Source organism: Ovis canadensis, chromosome 4, assembly GCF_042477335.2.
Source record: "Ovis canadensis isolate MfBH-ARS-UI-01 breed Bighorn chromosome 4, ARS-UI_OviCan_v2, whole genome shotgun sequence".
NCBI classification, from domain to species: Eukaryota; Metazoa; Chordata; class Mammalia; order Artiodactyla; family Bovidae; genus Ovis; species Ovis canadensis.
The window spans coordinates 103103567-103117877 of NC_091248.1; the positions used below are offsets into that span (position 1 = coordinate 103103567).

Genomic DNA, 14311 nt, shown 5'->3' on the forward strand with positions numbered 1-14311 from the left:
TGCGAAATCTTATAAGGTTCGGCTGGTGACACCTGGTGGTTAAAAATGATAATTACATACCACATGCAGCCCATGGTGATCAGCTTTGCTGTGAGAAATACAAGCCAGTTTCCTTGGAAGCATTTCTGTCTGAGTTCCTGCTTCGAAGCAACCAAAACAAAGCCTCTCTGACCTGAACAGAAAGGCACTGTTCCATGAGCACAGTGCTGCCACCTAACGTTCACACCGTGGATATCAGTGGATACCAAGTATCCACTCCTGATCACAGGAATTTGTATTATCACTGGCACCATCTTTTAGCCCCTTTGATATTCCCAAGGTCTCAATTCAAAGTCTAAAGTGGGATAAATATAAGTCACCTGGCCACAGTCACATATTAGCACCCTAGCTGCAAGGAAGGCCAGCAAAGCAACCAGACATTTGGCTTATTGAATGAAATAAGGAAAGGTATTATAAGATTAAATAAATATTTATTCAAGACCTAAGAACAGAACCTGAGATTTGATAGATTTTCCAAAATGGTAGTGAATACTATTTTACATCTTTATTTGATCATAAGATTCTTTTGAAGGCAAGGACCACATCTTAGTCATTTTGTATTCTGGACTCAGCATCTGATGCTCCATGAATGTTTGCTGAATTGCATTGCTTGCCCTTGAATAGAAACTGGGTCACTGCAATCACTTTTGTGTCCCAATTTATTTACAGGGATCTTTAAGGCCTTTAAATAAAATGCACTTGGATATAAATATAAAAACTATAATAACCAGCTAATGTGTTTAAGTCTTTTTCCTCAAAACTATCACTAACAGAAAATTAAATCTCTCCACAGGTCTTACAGAGTGATATTAAGGTGGAAGATAAGATTTTTATCTCATCATGAAACCATTATCTGAAGGACAGCTAAGGTTTTATGTTGTTCAACCAATACATCTCATGTCATGGCTATTCATACTTTTCATTCTGAAGTCTATCTCTTCCCTGAAACCTGCCCGACTTCCAGTTTATCAAAGAAAGCCCTTTATAGCAGCCTGGAATGCTCCAACAGATCAGTGTTTGATGAAATATAATATAAGCCTGAATTTGAAAATGTTTCAGGTGATTGGAAGTCCACTGGCCCGGGCCAGGGGGCAAAACATCACTATATTTTATGTCAACAGGTTGGGATACTATCCATGGTATACACCCCAAGGAGTTCCCATTAACGGAGGTCTCCCCCAGAACATAAGTTTGCAGGTGCATCTGGAAAAAGCTGATCAAGATATCAGTTATTACATCCCTTCTGAAGATTTCAGTGGGCTTGCTGTTATAGACTGGGAATACTGGCGACCCCAGTGGGCCAGGAACTGGAACACAAAAGACATCTACAGACAGAAGTCAAGAAAGCTTATTTCTGAGATGCAAGAGAATGTATCAGCTGCTGATATTGAAAATTTAGCCAAAGCAACCTTTGAAGAAAGTGCAAAAGCTTTCATGAAGGAAACCATTGAACTGGGGATTAAGAGCAGACCCAAAGGCCTTTGGGGGTACTATTTATATCCCGATTGTCACAATTATAATGTTTATGGCCCAAACTACACTGGGTCATGCCCGGAAGAAGAAGTTTTGAGGAACAATGAGCTCTCTTGGCTCTGGAACAGCAGTGCTGCTTTATATCCTTCTATTGGAGTCAGGAGATCTCTCGGAGACAGCGAAAATGTTTTGCGTTTCTCACAATTTCGGGTGTATGAATCTATGAGGATCTCTACCATGACGTCCCATGATTATGCCCTGCCTGTGTTTGTCTACACAAGGCTAGGCTACAGAGACCAGCCTTTACTTTTTCTTTCTAAGGTAAGACGCCTCTTGCCAAAGATAAGATTTCTTCTTATTTCTGAAAGAGACATTGCTTTGTTAATTATGTTCTTGTAAGGATTCTCAAATAGTAGTCCGTTAGGAGCATAATTCCTCCTTTGAGTAGTCATCCACTCAGATCCTCCATTTATACATACTAAATTTGAGTTATTTATTATTAGTCTTTCAAGGAACAAAGTATGTAGGGAAGGGGGTTAAAGTACAATGTCAGTAACTACTTCTGCTCCCCAACTGTGATTGCTCTCTTGCAAAGGTTACTGAAATGGTTGGGGGTGAACAGGTTGGAAAATCAGAGAGGACACTGTAAAATGGAATAGTTTGCTCATATGTGTGGAAGCAGAATTGTAGGCATTTCTGCTACTGGCATCACCATTAAAAATCTTAAAAGAAGAAAAGTATTTTCTTTTTAATGCACAATAGCAGGTTTGATAAAAGGCATAAGGGAGACACAACAATATGAATATACTTAGAAATAACTAAGATAGTAAATTTTATGTTTTTCTCCACAAATAAAAATAATTTTTAAGGGTATAAGGGAATTATGAATCTGCTAAAAGTAGGTAGCTGTATAGATTTAACCATCTGGTTTATTCTTGAGTCTATGACCACAACTCATGCAAAGTTGGTAAGAGTGGTATGAATTTCTGAGTTCAATAATAAATTCATTACTAGTAGATGGTTTTGTAACTCTAGGTTAAAACTTACAAATAGAAGTTTTGCTCTAATTATTCTACTCAAGTCATATATGTAGCCAAAGATGTCACACAAACTGTGTCACTTTTAAGATAGATGAAGCTAGTTAACTTAAGTTGCTTCAGTCCTGTCTGACTCTTTGCAACCCTATGGACTGTAGCCTGCCAGGCTACTCTGTCCATGGGATTCTCCAGGCAAAAGAATAAACTTCTCCAGGCATAAACTTTTTATGATGAGGACGCTTGAGCCTGGTTCACCTTCACATTTGCAGAATAGAGGTGTCTTTAGATATTGCTATACACTAGGGATGGATCATTTTTCTTTTTTCTCCACCATTACAAGTTTCAATTCACCAGCATGTATTAAACTGTAAAGATGTTCTGGTATTAAGTATCCAAAGGGAGAGATTCAGAAAACACCCTAGTGAGGGCTCTACCAGGACCAGTAGGTATCTATGGAGCAGACAGAGAGTAGAGCTTACTTCTCAGAAAGCAAAATAACACGAATCATCAGGATTTGGTAAACACTATGCCTCTGACACTGTTGATGAGATGAGTAAGGAAAAAAATTCTCTCTTGTAAACTGATCGTCATACTACCTAGAATAATCAGCAACAACTGATTGAGAATGATAGGAAAAGTTCTAGAATTGAAAGTTGAACAACACCCTCTTATCTATGAAACTTCTTTTGCTTTTCAATGTTTGCCTCAAGCAAGTTCCTTTCTTTAGTGATAACACATTAAGTTTTGGAAGAAATAATAAACTTTAAAGGACAAAGTGTTCATTTTAAAAGATTAGATTAAATAACTGCTACATTCTGTGCATTCTGCAAGCTGATGGTAAGCTCATTCTTGAATAACTACAGCCTCAGAGACATACTGTTCTAAGGGAATAAGGAACAACAGTTAGAATCTCACCCTGAAACAATTTTCTTTTTGAGTCCCATGGTATCACTCTGTAAACTTTCTGGATGGCGAGGCATTTCCTCATCTTTGAAACCATCAAACCACCACTTTATTCCATCTTTCATAAAAATCTGCCCATAAATTTTAAAAATCTGATATTCACTTATTCCAAATTGTAAATGCTAGTAATGACTTCCATTTCTGACTTTCTGAAGATATCTGCATTTTAGAATGTGTGTGTGCATGTGTACAGAAATATAATTAGGATTAGAAAAACAATTTATCAATAAGTGGCAAATCTCTTCTCTCTCCAGACCTCAACGCCTCACTGCTTAATCTATAAAATGACACAATATTACCTGCCTTACCTACCTAGGAGAAACATTATGAAAAATGAGAAGATTAAAAATGAAAATTTAAAGTGTTAGAAAAATATATATGGTGTAGCTGCTCACTTTCTAATAAGTATCAGAGCCTTGAACTTGAAAGAGGAATATGTAAGAATGAAATTTCAGTCAGTAGCCATTATATTAGTCGATCAGTCATGCCCGAGTCTTTGTGACCCCATGGACTGCAGCCCACCAGGCTCCTCTGTCCATGAGACTTTCCAAGCAGGGATACTGGAGTGGGTTGCCATTTCTTCCCTGATAGCTCAGCCATTATATGGGGGTTGTAAAACCTCATTTCACACAACAGATTGCCTAAACCACATATATAAATGCAATGTTGATATCACTTGAGCTGTGCTTTAAAAAAAGTAACAAAAGGGATTCTCTTGGTTATTGATTTAAAGGTGTTTTTCCCAGTAATTAATATTCCCTCTGGTAATACGCAAAGGAAGCTCATTAGTGATGCTCCAGCTCCCCACACTGGGCTCCTTACTTACATGCACTGTGGTAAAACTTGAGGGACTAAAACCCAAGTGTAAAGAATAAATCCTCTGTGTGCCCCTGCTTTTTCCTTCCAAAACCTTGATTGAGCAGAGAATCGTGGGTAGGGCATGGCAGCCCTGCAACATGCTGGGCCCTGAAAGATGTGTTGCTATTATGATGCTGTTCATTTACTTTTCCTTTCATGTGGCATCACTCACGTGGCCCAGCTCTCAGGTGGTCCCAACTTACTCCTAGAGGCATCTTACTTGTGACTTCAAGCACTGAGTAGTGTCCTTGCTTTTCTGGTCCCCTAAACGTAGCTGTTCTGTGATTATTCAGCACCCTGCTCTCCACTCGGTGACAGCGAGCTAATTTGGTCACTGAGAGGATTTGGCCTAAATATCTACTAATGACTCCTTACCTCCAGTTAACATGCTAGAAGACTTGCCATTTTGAATCATTCCCAATAAACTCTCTTTGATAATGACTGTCAATGACACATTGGAAAGAAACCAACATTGCCTCCTGATATCAGCCTCAGAATGGGTAGCTTTCACCATAAACATCTGTAGTTTCCATAGTTACTGCATATGGATCAACAACAGATAAGGAAGAATTGTAAATTTTGTATCTACCCCTCCCTCTGATGACAAAGCCTTAAACTAAAGGAATTCATGGACAATTTCTTGTTTCCAGTTTAGCATGCAAGAAGCTTGAAAGTTGCCACTTGGCCCTAAGAAATAAAAGGCTAAACAAACTGAAAAAAAAATCCAACTCTTCTTAGAATAATAAGAGAAGTGTGGACACACAGGGAAAATTGCTGCCTTCAAATTTGGAGAGACAGACAGGTGAATACAGAGAAACCCAGCTTACCAGATCAGAAGTCCTTGGGCAGAAACCTCTGTGGGAACCACTGACAGAGCACGGAAAGCTGAACTGTAATTAGGAAACTGCTGGTGGCTCAGCAACAACAAGACTGAGAGATTAAAAACTCCAGGGGCACCCAGTCATGCGGGCTGGGGGAGCACACTTTCCCCTGCAGGAGCTCACTAGGTCCTTCTAGTGAATATTGGAGAAACCCTCCCCTCATGCATCTAATAGGTGAAAAAGAAAAGGAACCATTTTGAGTATTCCAGAGCATTCTGTTCTTCTGCACAAGGTCCAGCCCCAGGAGAAACTGTTTAACCACAGCCAAATTGCTGAGGTTTTACCAGAACCTAACTGGTCTGCAGAAAAGGAAACCAACTCCACCTGGTTTTAGATTTCCACTTGGAAGAAGGAACATACCCATCTCTAGCCCCATCTAGCCAGCCTGTCCCACCTAACAGGGAGTGGCGGCAAAAACTGAGAAGCAGTTGTGAAGTTCACAGTCCAGAGGCAAAACCTCACTAAGACTGAGATCTAATCATAGGACTGTAAAGTCTTTCATTACGCCCACACCTTACTGGCATATTACTAAAGGTCTATTTATAGCAGCTACTCTTGACTCAGAGGGTAAAGAATCCACCTACAATCAGGAAACCTGGATTTGATCCCTGGGTTGAGAAGATCCCCTGGAGAACGAAATGGTAACCTACTCCATTATTCTTGCCTAGAGAACCCCCATGGACAGAGGAGCCTGGCGGGCTACATACAGTCCATGGTGTCCCAAAGAATCAGACAACTGAGTGATTAACACTTTCACTTTTACCTAGTATGAGCTATCTACTTATGGAGAAAAATCAAATCATATCTAGCTATCAAGGAAACAATTACAAGACATAGTAAAAGGCAAAAACACACCTTGCAGAGACAAAGCAAACACCAGAGCTTGACTCAGATACAGCAAGGATGTTGGAATTATCAGACCAGGAATTTAAAACAATTATGATTAATATGCTAAGGGCTCTAATGGATGAAGCAGAACAAATGCAAAAACAGACAACATAAGCTACATAAGAGAGATGGAAGGTGCAAGAAAGAAGCAGAAAGAAATGCTAGCAATCAAAAACACTGTAACAAAAAGGAAGGATATCTTTGACGGCTTTATTATTAGACTAGACGCAGCTGAAGAAAGAATCTCTGGCCTTGGAGATATCTCAGTAGAAGCCTCCAAAACCGAAAAAGCAGAGAGAGCAAAGACAGGAAAAAAAAAAAAAAACAACACAACAGAACAGAACATCTAAGGACTGTGAGAGAGCTAAGGTGTAACATACACATAACAGGAAATCATGGGAGACTGTTGGGGATTCTGCCCCTCTGATCATGTCGTGTGACTATGACATCTCTACATTCAGGAAAGTTTCAATGTGAGTGGAGGGAGAAGCTCTGCTCCTTTAGGTCTTTGTTAAAAGAGGCAATGGACCTGGACCCAGCAGAGTCCTCATTCTGAGCTCTGCATCACTTACCTCTCCTCTTTCCAGTATTTCTCATATCATATATAATTCTCAAAACCATTTCATTTACACTATCTCATTTGAACCTCACAAAAACTCCTCCCCTTCCTGTCATGTCATCTCTGATCTGTTCAGCAGACATTGTGGTCCTGGGAAATGGAAAGAGATGTGAACCTGAAAACAAATTAAACCAAAATTACCAGAAAATTGCCCAGAAAAAAATTTTTTTTAAAAAAACTGAGATTGTAAAATCTTTCATTTAGTGGACTATAAAAGTGCGGGTGATATGAATATAAAATGTCTAAGATAAAACACCATTTGAAAGTTCTGCCTTTAATTTCTACCAGATTGCCCAATTATATTTCCAGCACAATAGTGATGGAAATTAATCCGTGAAGTAAAAGGTTAATGCTTAGCATTCAAAAGAATGAGAGAATATAACATAGCAAACTTATTTAGAAAATCAACTGCAGAAACTTAATTTAGGAAGCCAACTGTACACATTCAAGTTTTAATTTCCCTCTGAAATTACCTAGATTCATGTTAATCTTTAAACACTAAAACAGTAATCCTTTAGGATTACAAAACCAAAACTCTCTCTGCAGAAATTTTGTTTTCGTCTGTCTTAACCATATTGAGAAAAATCCCAGTGGCCTTACCCTGACTGGATGATCATAAATAAACCCATTAATCAGGTACAAATAATTAAATACAAATCATTTCACGGACCAAATATAAGCGCCAGATCAAATCAGATCCTGCAGATCTATAACACTGTGTTCCTTTGCTTAGACAGGGAATCCAAATGACACAAAACCCCTCCGATAGAAAATAAAAATGAAAAAAAAAAAAAAACCCCAACTCTCCCCACCCTCCACCCCAAGCCACTGCAGAAGCAAAGTTTTCAGGAGAGTTGCAAACTGAAAAGGGAACTTGGGTGAGATGACTGCAAGGCATTCCTCACATTTAGAGAAGGAAAACTTTTGGATTCTGTTTCCAGGTCATATACTTATTGTTGATTTGTGTGTGTATGCCCCTGGTCAACTTTGATGGAAAGTACTAGTTGCTCAGTTGTATTCAAGTCTTTGAGACCCCTTATGCTGTAGCTCTCTAGGTTCGTCTGTTCATGTAACTTGATTAAACAACTTTTAATGGCTATTTACAGGCTGTCTTAAAAATAATATCCCGTTTGGCAAAATATACTTTAAAAACATATATTTAATATGTTTTCTGTATGATTATAGAGTATAATTTCTGAGCCCTGGTTCATTTATTTATAGCATTTGCATTACTCTAAGAAGTTGGAGAATAGGGTCATCCTATTTTACTGAATTTAGCTTCCAATCCTAATTCCTGGCATGTTGTTTTATATTCAAATGAATAATGAACTCTACTGTCTTCAATCTAGCAAGATCTAATCAGTACTATTGGAGAAAGTGCTGCCTTGGGAGCTGCGGGCATTGTTATTTGGGGAGACATGAATTTGACTTCATCTGAGGTAAGACAGTACCTTAGGGGTGTAGTTACTATTATTTAAATTCTTGCTCTGTTCTCCAATAAAACTTTAATCAGATCTCTCAGGTCTCCCATAGTAAACCTGTTTTATGATTAAAGTCCAATTTACCACCTGATACAGAGAAGGACTTTATGTTTGGGGGCTCCAGAATCACTGCAGATGGTGATTGCAGCCATGAAATTAAAAGACGCTTACTCCTTGGAAGGAAAGTTATGACCAACCTAGTTAGCATATTGAAAAGCAGAGACATTACTTTGCCAACAAAGGTCCGTCTAGTCAAGGCTATGGTTTTTCTAGCGGTCATCTATGGATGTGAGAGTTGGACTGTGAAGAAAGCTGAGTGCCAAAGAATTGATGCTTTTGAACTGTGGTGTTGGAGAAGACTCTTGAGAGTCCCTTGGACTGCAAGGAGATCTAACCAGTCCATTGTAAAGGAGATCAGTCCTGGGTGTTCTTTGGAAGGACTGATGCTAAAGCTGAAACTCCAGTACTTTGGCTACCTCATGCGAAGAGTTGAGTCATTGGAAAAGACCCTGATGGTGGGAGGGATTGGGGGCAAGAGGAGAAGGGAATGACAGAGGATGAGATGGCTGGATGGCATCACTGACTCTATAGACATGAGTTTGGGTGAACTCCAGGAGTTGGTGATGGACAGGGAGGCCTGGCGTGCTGTGATTCATGGAGTCACAGAGTTGGACACAACTGAGTGACTGAACTGAACTGAACTGAACTGACATAGAAGGAGTGCGATAAAGGTGAACTTTTGCTAAGATATTAATAATAATACTGACCATTGTTGAGCATTTACTATTTGGAAAGTTATGACCAACCTAGACAGCGTATTCAAAAGCAGAGATATTACTTTGCCAACAAAGGTCCATCTAGTCAAGGCTATGGTTTTTCCAGTAGTCATGAATGGATGTGAGAGTTGGACTGTGAAGAAAGCTGAGCACTGAACTGATGCTTTTGAACTGTGGTGTTGGAGAAGACTCTTGAGAGTCCTTTAGACTGCAAGAAGATCCAACGAGTCCATCCTAAAGGAGACCATCCTAGGTGTTCATTGGAAGGACTGATGTTGAGGCTGAAACGCCAGTACTTTGGCCACCTCATTGAAAGAGTTGACTCATTGGAAAAGACCCTGATGCTGGGAGGGATTGGGGGCAGGAGGAGAAGGGGACCCTAGAGGATGAGATGGCTGGATGGCATCACCGACTTGATGCACATGAGTTTGGGTGAACTCCAGGAGTTGGTGATGGACAGGGAGGCCTGGTGTGCTGCGATTCATGGGGTTGCAAAGAGTTGGACACAACTGAGTGACTGAACTGAACTGAAGATTGTACTAAGTGCCTTTTTTGTTTTGGATTTGCTCACTGATCATAAAACCCTTATGAGGTAGGGACTAGCATCCTCATTTATAGATGAAGAAATGGAAGGAAATCTAACTATAAGAGCTACTTAGGCTTGCTAATGGTGAAGCTGCCACTAACCACAAATGGTACAACTCTGGAGCCCTTACATTTAGCCATTATATAAAATGTGTGATAGCATATTTTTAAAAATGGAATTGGTAATTTTTAATATCTACACTGAACTTATTTTTCTTCCTTGGAGAAATTAGCTAAAAATTAATAGTATTTAAAGTAAGGTTTATGTTTTTTTTTCAAATTTCTTCCAGCTCAAATACTATCTACTCTTTCTAGTTTTCTCCAATCCACATTAATTGCAATCTCTTCTGTATTTCCAGATGCTGTCTGTTCATATCTCTATAGTGTAATACACTTTGCTTTGACTTACACTACTTGTTTCCTCAACAATTTTGTTAAATTGAATTTTTGCAAGTTCATGGTGATTTGATATTTTTTAAATTTCACATGCTCAAGTTGTTGCTACTGAGATGCTGCTTGTGAAACTGTGACAATATAAAGTTAAAGTCTCCTCTGTCCACATATGAATTAGGTAGACACTGAGAGGATCAGTACCTGACTCTCCAGCTGTGATATTTCCCCTCCAGTCCATGTGGTTCCTGAAAAGATGGTCCTCAGGAAGCTGGGTACACAACCAGGAGGCCTCCATTTAGAACACACAAATGGAAGAATACACAAATGACCTGGTCAGCCTTCTAGGCATCCCTGTCTTTGAATTGTGCAGAGGTGGCTAGATCCCAGGGCGGTAGATATTAGAGCATAACTAACAGGAAAATCTGGAAGGCTCAGGTTGATAGTCAACAATAATTTGGTAGAACAGGAGGATTCATGTTCTAACACAACCCTGAAAGGTACACACACCTGAAAGGTGGCCAGAAGACAGAACTTTGGCATGATTTCTAAATTTCAGCTTGTTCCTCTTTTTTTTTTTTTTTCACACCCATTAACTTGGGATCTAGAAGGAAGAAGAAACAAGGATGTAAATTGTAAGAAGGCATGGTCACGTATGCTGACGCTAGGGCCCATTTCCAAGCTCAGTTAGCTTACAGTAACCTAATCTCCATCTCCTGTCACGACCATCTCTCAGTTTTTCAGGTCTGGGTCCCCTGTGTTACAGCACCTGAGCCTAAGACTTCACAGGCAGGAACCAAGCCATTAAGTTTCAATCCAGTTCAAAGAGCTGCCTTGTGGGTCTAGATATACCGACCCTACCAGTATTAGAAAAAACACTAAATCCCATTTGTTTCTCCATTTCTAGGGCAACTGTACAAAGGTGAAGCAGTTTGTGAGTTCTGATTTAGGGAGCTACATCGTCAATGTGACCAGAGCCGCTGAGGTGTGCAGCCTTCATGTCTGCAGGAATAACGGGAGATGCGTAAGGAAGGCGTGGAAAACGCCAGATTACCTTCACCTGAACCCTGCGAGTTACCACATAGAGGCCTCCGAGGATGGAGCATTTACTGTGAAAGGCAGAGCATCTGACACAGACCTGGCAGCGCTGGCGGAGAGATTCTCCTGTCATTGTTATCAGGGATACCAGGGGGCTGACTGCAGAGAAATGCAGACGGCTGACGGCTGCTCGGGGCCTTCCTCTCTGCCAGGCTCACTACTCACACTGTGTCTGCTGGTTTCCACAGGTTATCAGAGCTGTCAGTGGTGAGATAATTGAGCTTAAAGGGAATTGTGTGGCCTCTAGAGTAGTCACTTAGGGAAGAGATGAAACTTGTGACAGTTTTTTTTCTCACATGAAATCCATTGAGAGGCACTATAAGTAGACATGTGTGTCCCTTGATATAAACAGGAAACATTGCATTCTTTGGCTCCAGTTTGGCTAAGAAGCCAGAGCCAGGAGTAAAATCAATGCACTCTTCTTCCTTACTGGAATGTTTAAGCTGTATTTAACCTAGAACTACTATATTTTAGTCTTCACATGAATATAGGTACATAAAAGTATCCACATAAATACTAAATTATTGAGTTCAAAGACTGGTTTTCCAGCTAGCAATTTACTTAAGTATATATTACTAAGCAATTATCTGATTTAACGAATGGGGTCACCTCAGGGTGTGACCTGGTCATCTGGTCCATTGAAGAGGATCAAATGCAGAATTCCCATTCAAGCCTATGTTCAAACTTCTTCTGGCTTCTTCTCCTTGCCTGGGCTCGATGAATGCAGAACCAGTGACTAATGTAACCTCTCACAAGGGCATGAGAACTGAGGCAGGGGGAGCTGTCGTCAACTCCTTGCGAAGACATCCATTCCAATATGACGCCTCTCTTACCCACCGTGAGTCTCTCCCGCACAGATGCTGATCACGTAGATACAGTGAAAGATTTCAGGATAGTATTCATGCTTGCCTAGTCTGACATTGCTCTAGATGTAGAAACTGGAGCCATGCTACTAACCCAAAATCATTAATAAAAAATATTTTAGTAAACAGCATTTAAGGGACACAGAAGTGCAATTGTGAAGGGATCCTACTAAGAAATACTCAATATTTTGGTCCCCATATATGTTTAGAGTAGTGGTTTTAGAACCAGTTTAAGTTTAATTTGAATCACTATCCTTCTGGCCTTGTAACTCTGGGCAGGTTACTTATAGCCCTTTTTCATCTGAAATTTGTTAATATAATTCCTAACTCAGTGAATTTTTCTGAGGAATAAATGGGATAACACATCCCATGCACACTTCAGCTATTAATACCATGTTGCTGATCTTCAGTTATCTTTCTTGACCACCAAAGTAATGGAAACACATCGGAAAAAGCAGAGTCTTGGGCAATTTTGTCTTTCTGATGCTATGTTCTATATATAATCACTTATGCATGTGTTCTCTTGAAAGGCCTGTTTCAGTTGATAGGATTTCCTTCTTTTGGAGACGATCTACTTGGAAGGTAAACTCAAGAAGGTATGATGCTCTTATGGAAGGCGTGAGAGTTGATTCACCCTCCGCCTCTGCCTCTGTTGTCTTTCTGTGAAAGATGATACAGGTGTGCCCTTTCCAACTCTGGGTCCCTGCTTGTCAGGGGCTACTGATATTGTGACACTGTGAAGGTCTAATTTCTAAATGTAAAATACAATCAAATCCAGATAAAAAATTTTATAATACCACTAAAGACAGGTAGCATCATGTAGATTAACTTCTTAAAATTTTTCATTTTTAAATTTTCATATCAAAGATTTGAAACCTTATAGAAAATTTGTAACTATAAGAAATGATGGAAATCACCAATAATCACTATAATATATACTGGTAACTTTTGGTATATTTCCTTCCAATCTTTCTTCTAAAAATGCTTTTTTAAACATGATTGTAAATAAAAATACATGTGTACCTTTGCATCTTGTGTTTTTCATTTATCTATACATTACAGTTTTCATGCTAATTCATAGTCAATAAGTATTATTTAAATTATTGTAAGGTCACATCTGGATATAGCAATTTTCCTTAAATTCTGACTTTTAAATATCAAACTTTTACTATTTATTCTTTTTATCACTTCATGGCAAATAGATGGGGAAACAATGGAAACAGTGACAGCTTTATTTTCTTGGCTTCAAAATCACTGCAGATGGTGACTGCAGCCATGACTTTAAAAGACTCTTGCTTCTTGGAAGAAAAGTTATGACAAACCTAGACAGCATATTAATAAGCAGAGACATTACTTTGTCAACAAAGGTCCATCTAGTCAAAGCTGTGGTTTTTTCAGTAGTCATGCATGGATGTGAGAGTTGGATTATAAAGAAAGCTGAGCACCAAAGAATTGATGCTTTTGAACTGCGGTTTTTGGAAAAGATTCCTGAGAGTCCCTTGGACTGCAAAGAGATCAAACCAGTCAATTCTGAAGGAAATCAATCCTGAATATTCATTGGAAAGACTGAAGCTGAAGCTCCAATACTTTGGCCACCTGATGCAAAGAACTGACTCATTAGAAAAGACCCTGATGCTGGGAAAGATTGAAGGCAGGAGGAGAAGGGGACCACAGAGGATGAGATGGTTGGATGGCATCACTGACTCAAGGGACATGAGTTTGAGTAATCTCTGGGAACTGGTGAAGAACAGGGAGGCCTGGCGTGCTGTAGTCCATGGGGTTGCAAAGAGTGGGACAGGACTGAGCAACTTATACAACAATATCAACCCCTCATTAGAGAAGACAATTTCTGATCATCTTTCTAATTCATTCATTCATTCACCTATTAATTAATTTGGACATTAATCAACATATTAAACATTACTTTTCATCAGGCTTTGAAATATATCCTGAACAAAACAAAAGGCCTTGCCTTCATAGAGCTCATAGTCTTTCTGGGAAGACAGACTTTCAACACACAAATAAGCAGTTTGCATCAGATGTTAGATCTACGGGAAAAACAGAACAGAGTTGGGGAGGGTGGATTTTCATATGTTGGGTGGCTTTGAGCAGATAATGTTTGAATGATAGAGAGTTGGCTGTGGGGATATTTGGCGGAGGGTATTGCAGGCAAATGTATCAGAAGTGCACATTTGGGAGTAGGCCTGGTATGTTCAAGGAAGAGCCTAGAGTGCACTGTGGTGGGATACTTCCCTTACCATCAGTTTCCCTTGTTCATTTTCTGGTCTTTAGCATTTATTACCATCTGACATAGTACAGGTTATATATATTTGCTTATTTTCTGTCTTCTCTTACTAGAA

The 14311-nt window shown here is 39.5% G+C and overlaps 1 protein-coding gene across 1 annotated transcript; it reads left to right on the forward strand.

Moving 5' to 3' along the window:
- The first annotated feature begins 879 nt into the window (after window positions 1–879).
- HYAL4 (hyaluronidase 4) lies at window positions 880–12981 on the forward strand. Its single transcript, XM_069588296.1, has 3 exons — window positions 880–1833; window positions 8108–8197; window positions 10898–12981. Exons 1-3 carry the CDS (start codon window positions 880–882, stop codon window positions 11297–11299), a joined length of 1446 nt encoding a protein of 481 aa, XP_069444397.1. The 3' UTR covers window positions 11300–12981.
- The last annotated feature ends 1330 nt before the right edge of the window (window positions 12982–14311 follow it).

What these genes read in the sequence shown, in the direction of transcription:
- HYAL4 (XM_069588296.1), top strand. Translation starts at nt 880, where the DNA reads ATGAAACCATTATCTGAAGGACAGCTAAGGTTTTATGTTGTTCAACCA. An exon ending in CTTTACTTTTTCTTTCTAAG is followed by an intron (nt 1,834 to 8,107) that starts GTAAGACGCCTC and finishes TCTTCAATCTAG; the next exon opens with CAAGATCTAATCAGTACTAT. An exon ending in TGAATTTGACTTCATCTGAG is followed by an intron (nt 8,198 to 10,897) that starts GTAAGACAGTAC and finishes CTCCATTTCTAG; the next exon opens with GGCAACTGTACAAAGGTGAA.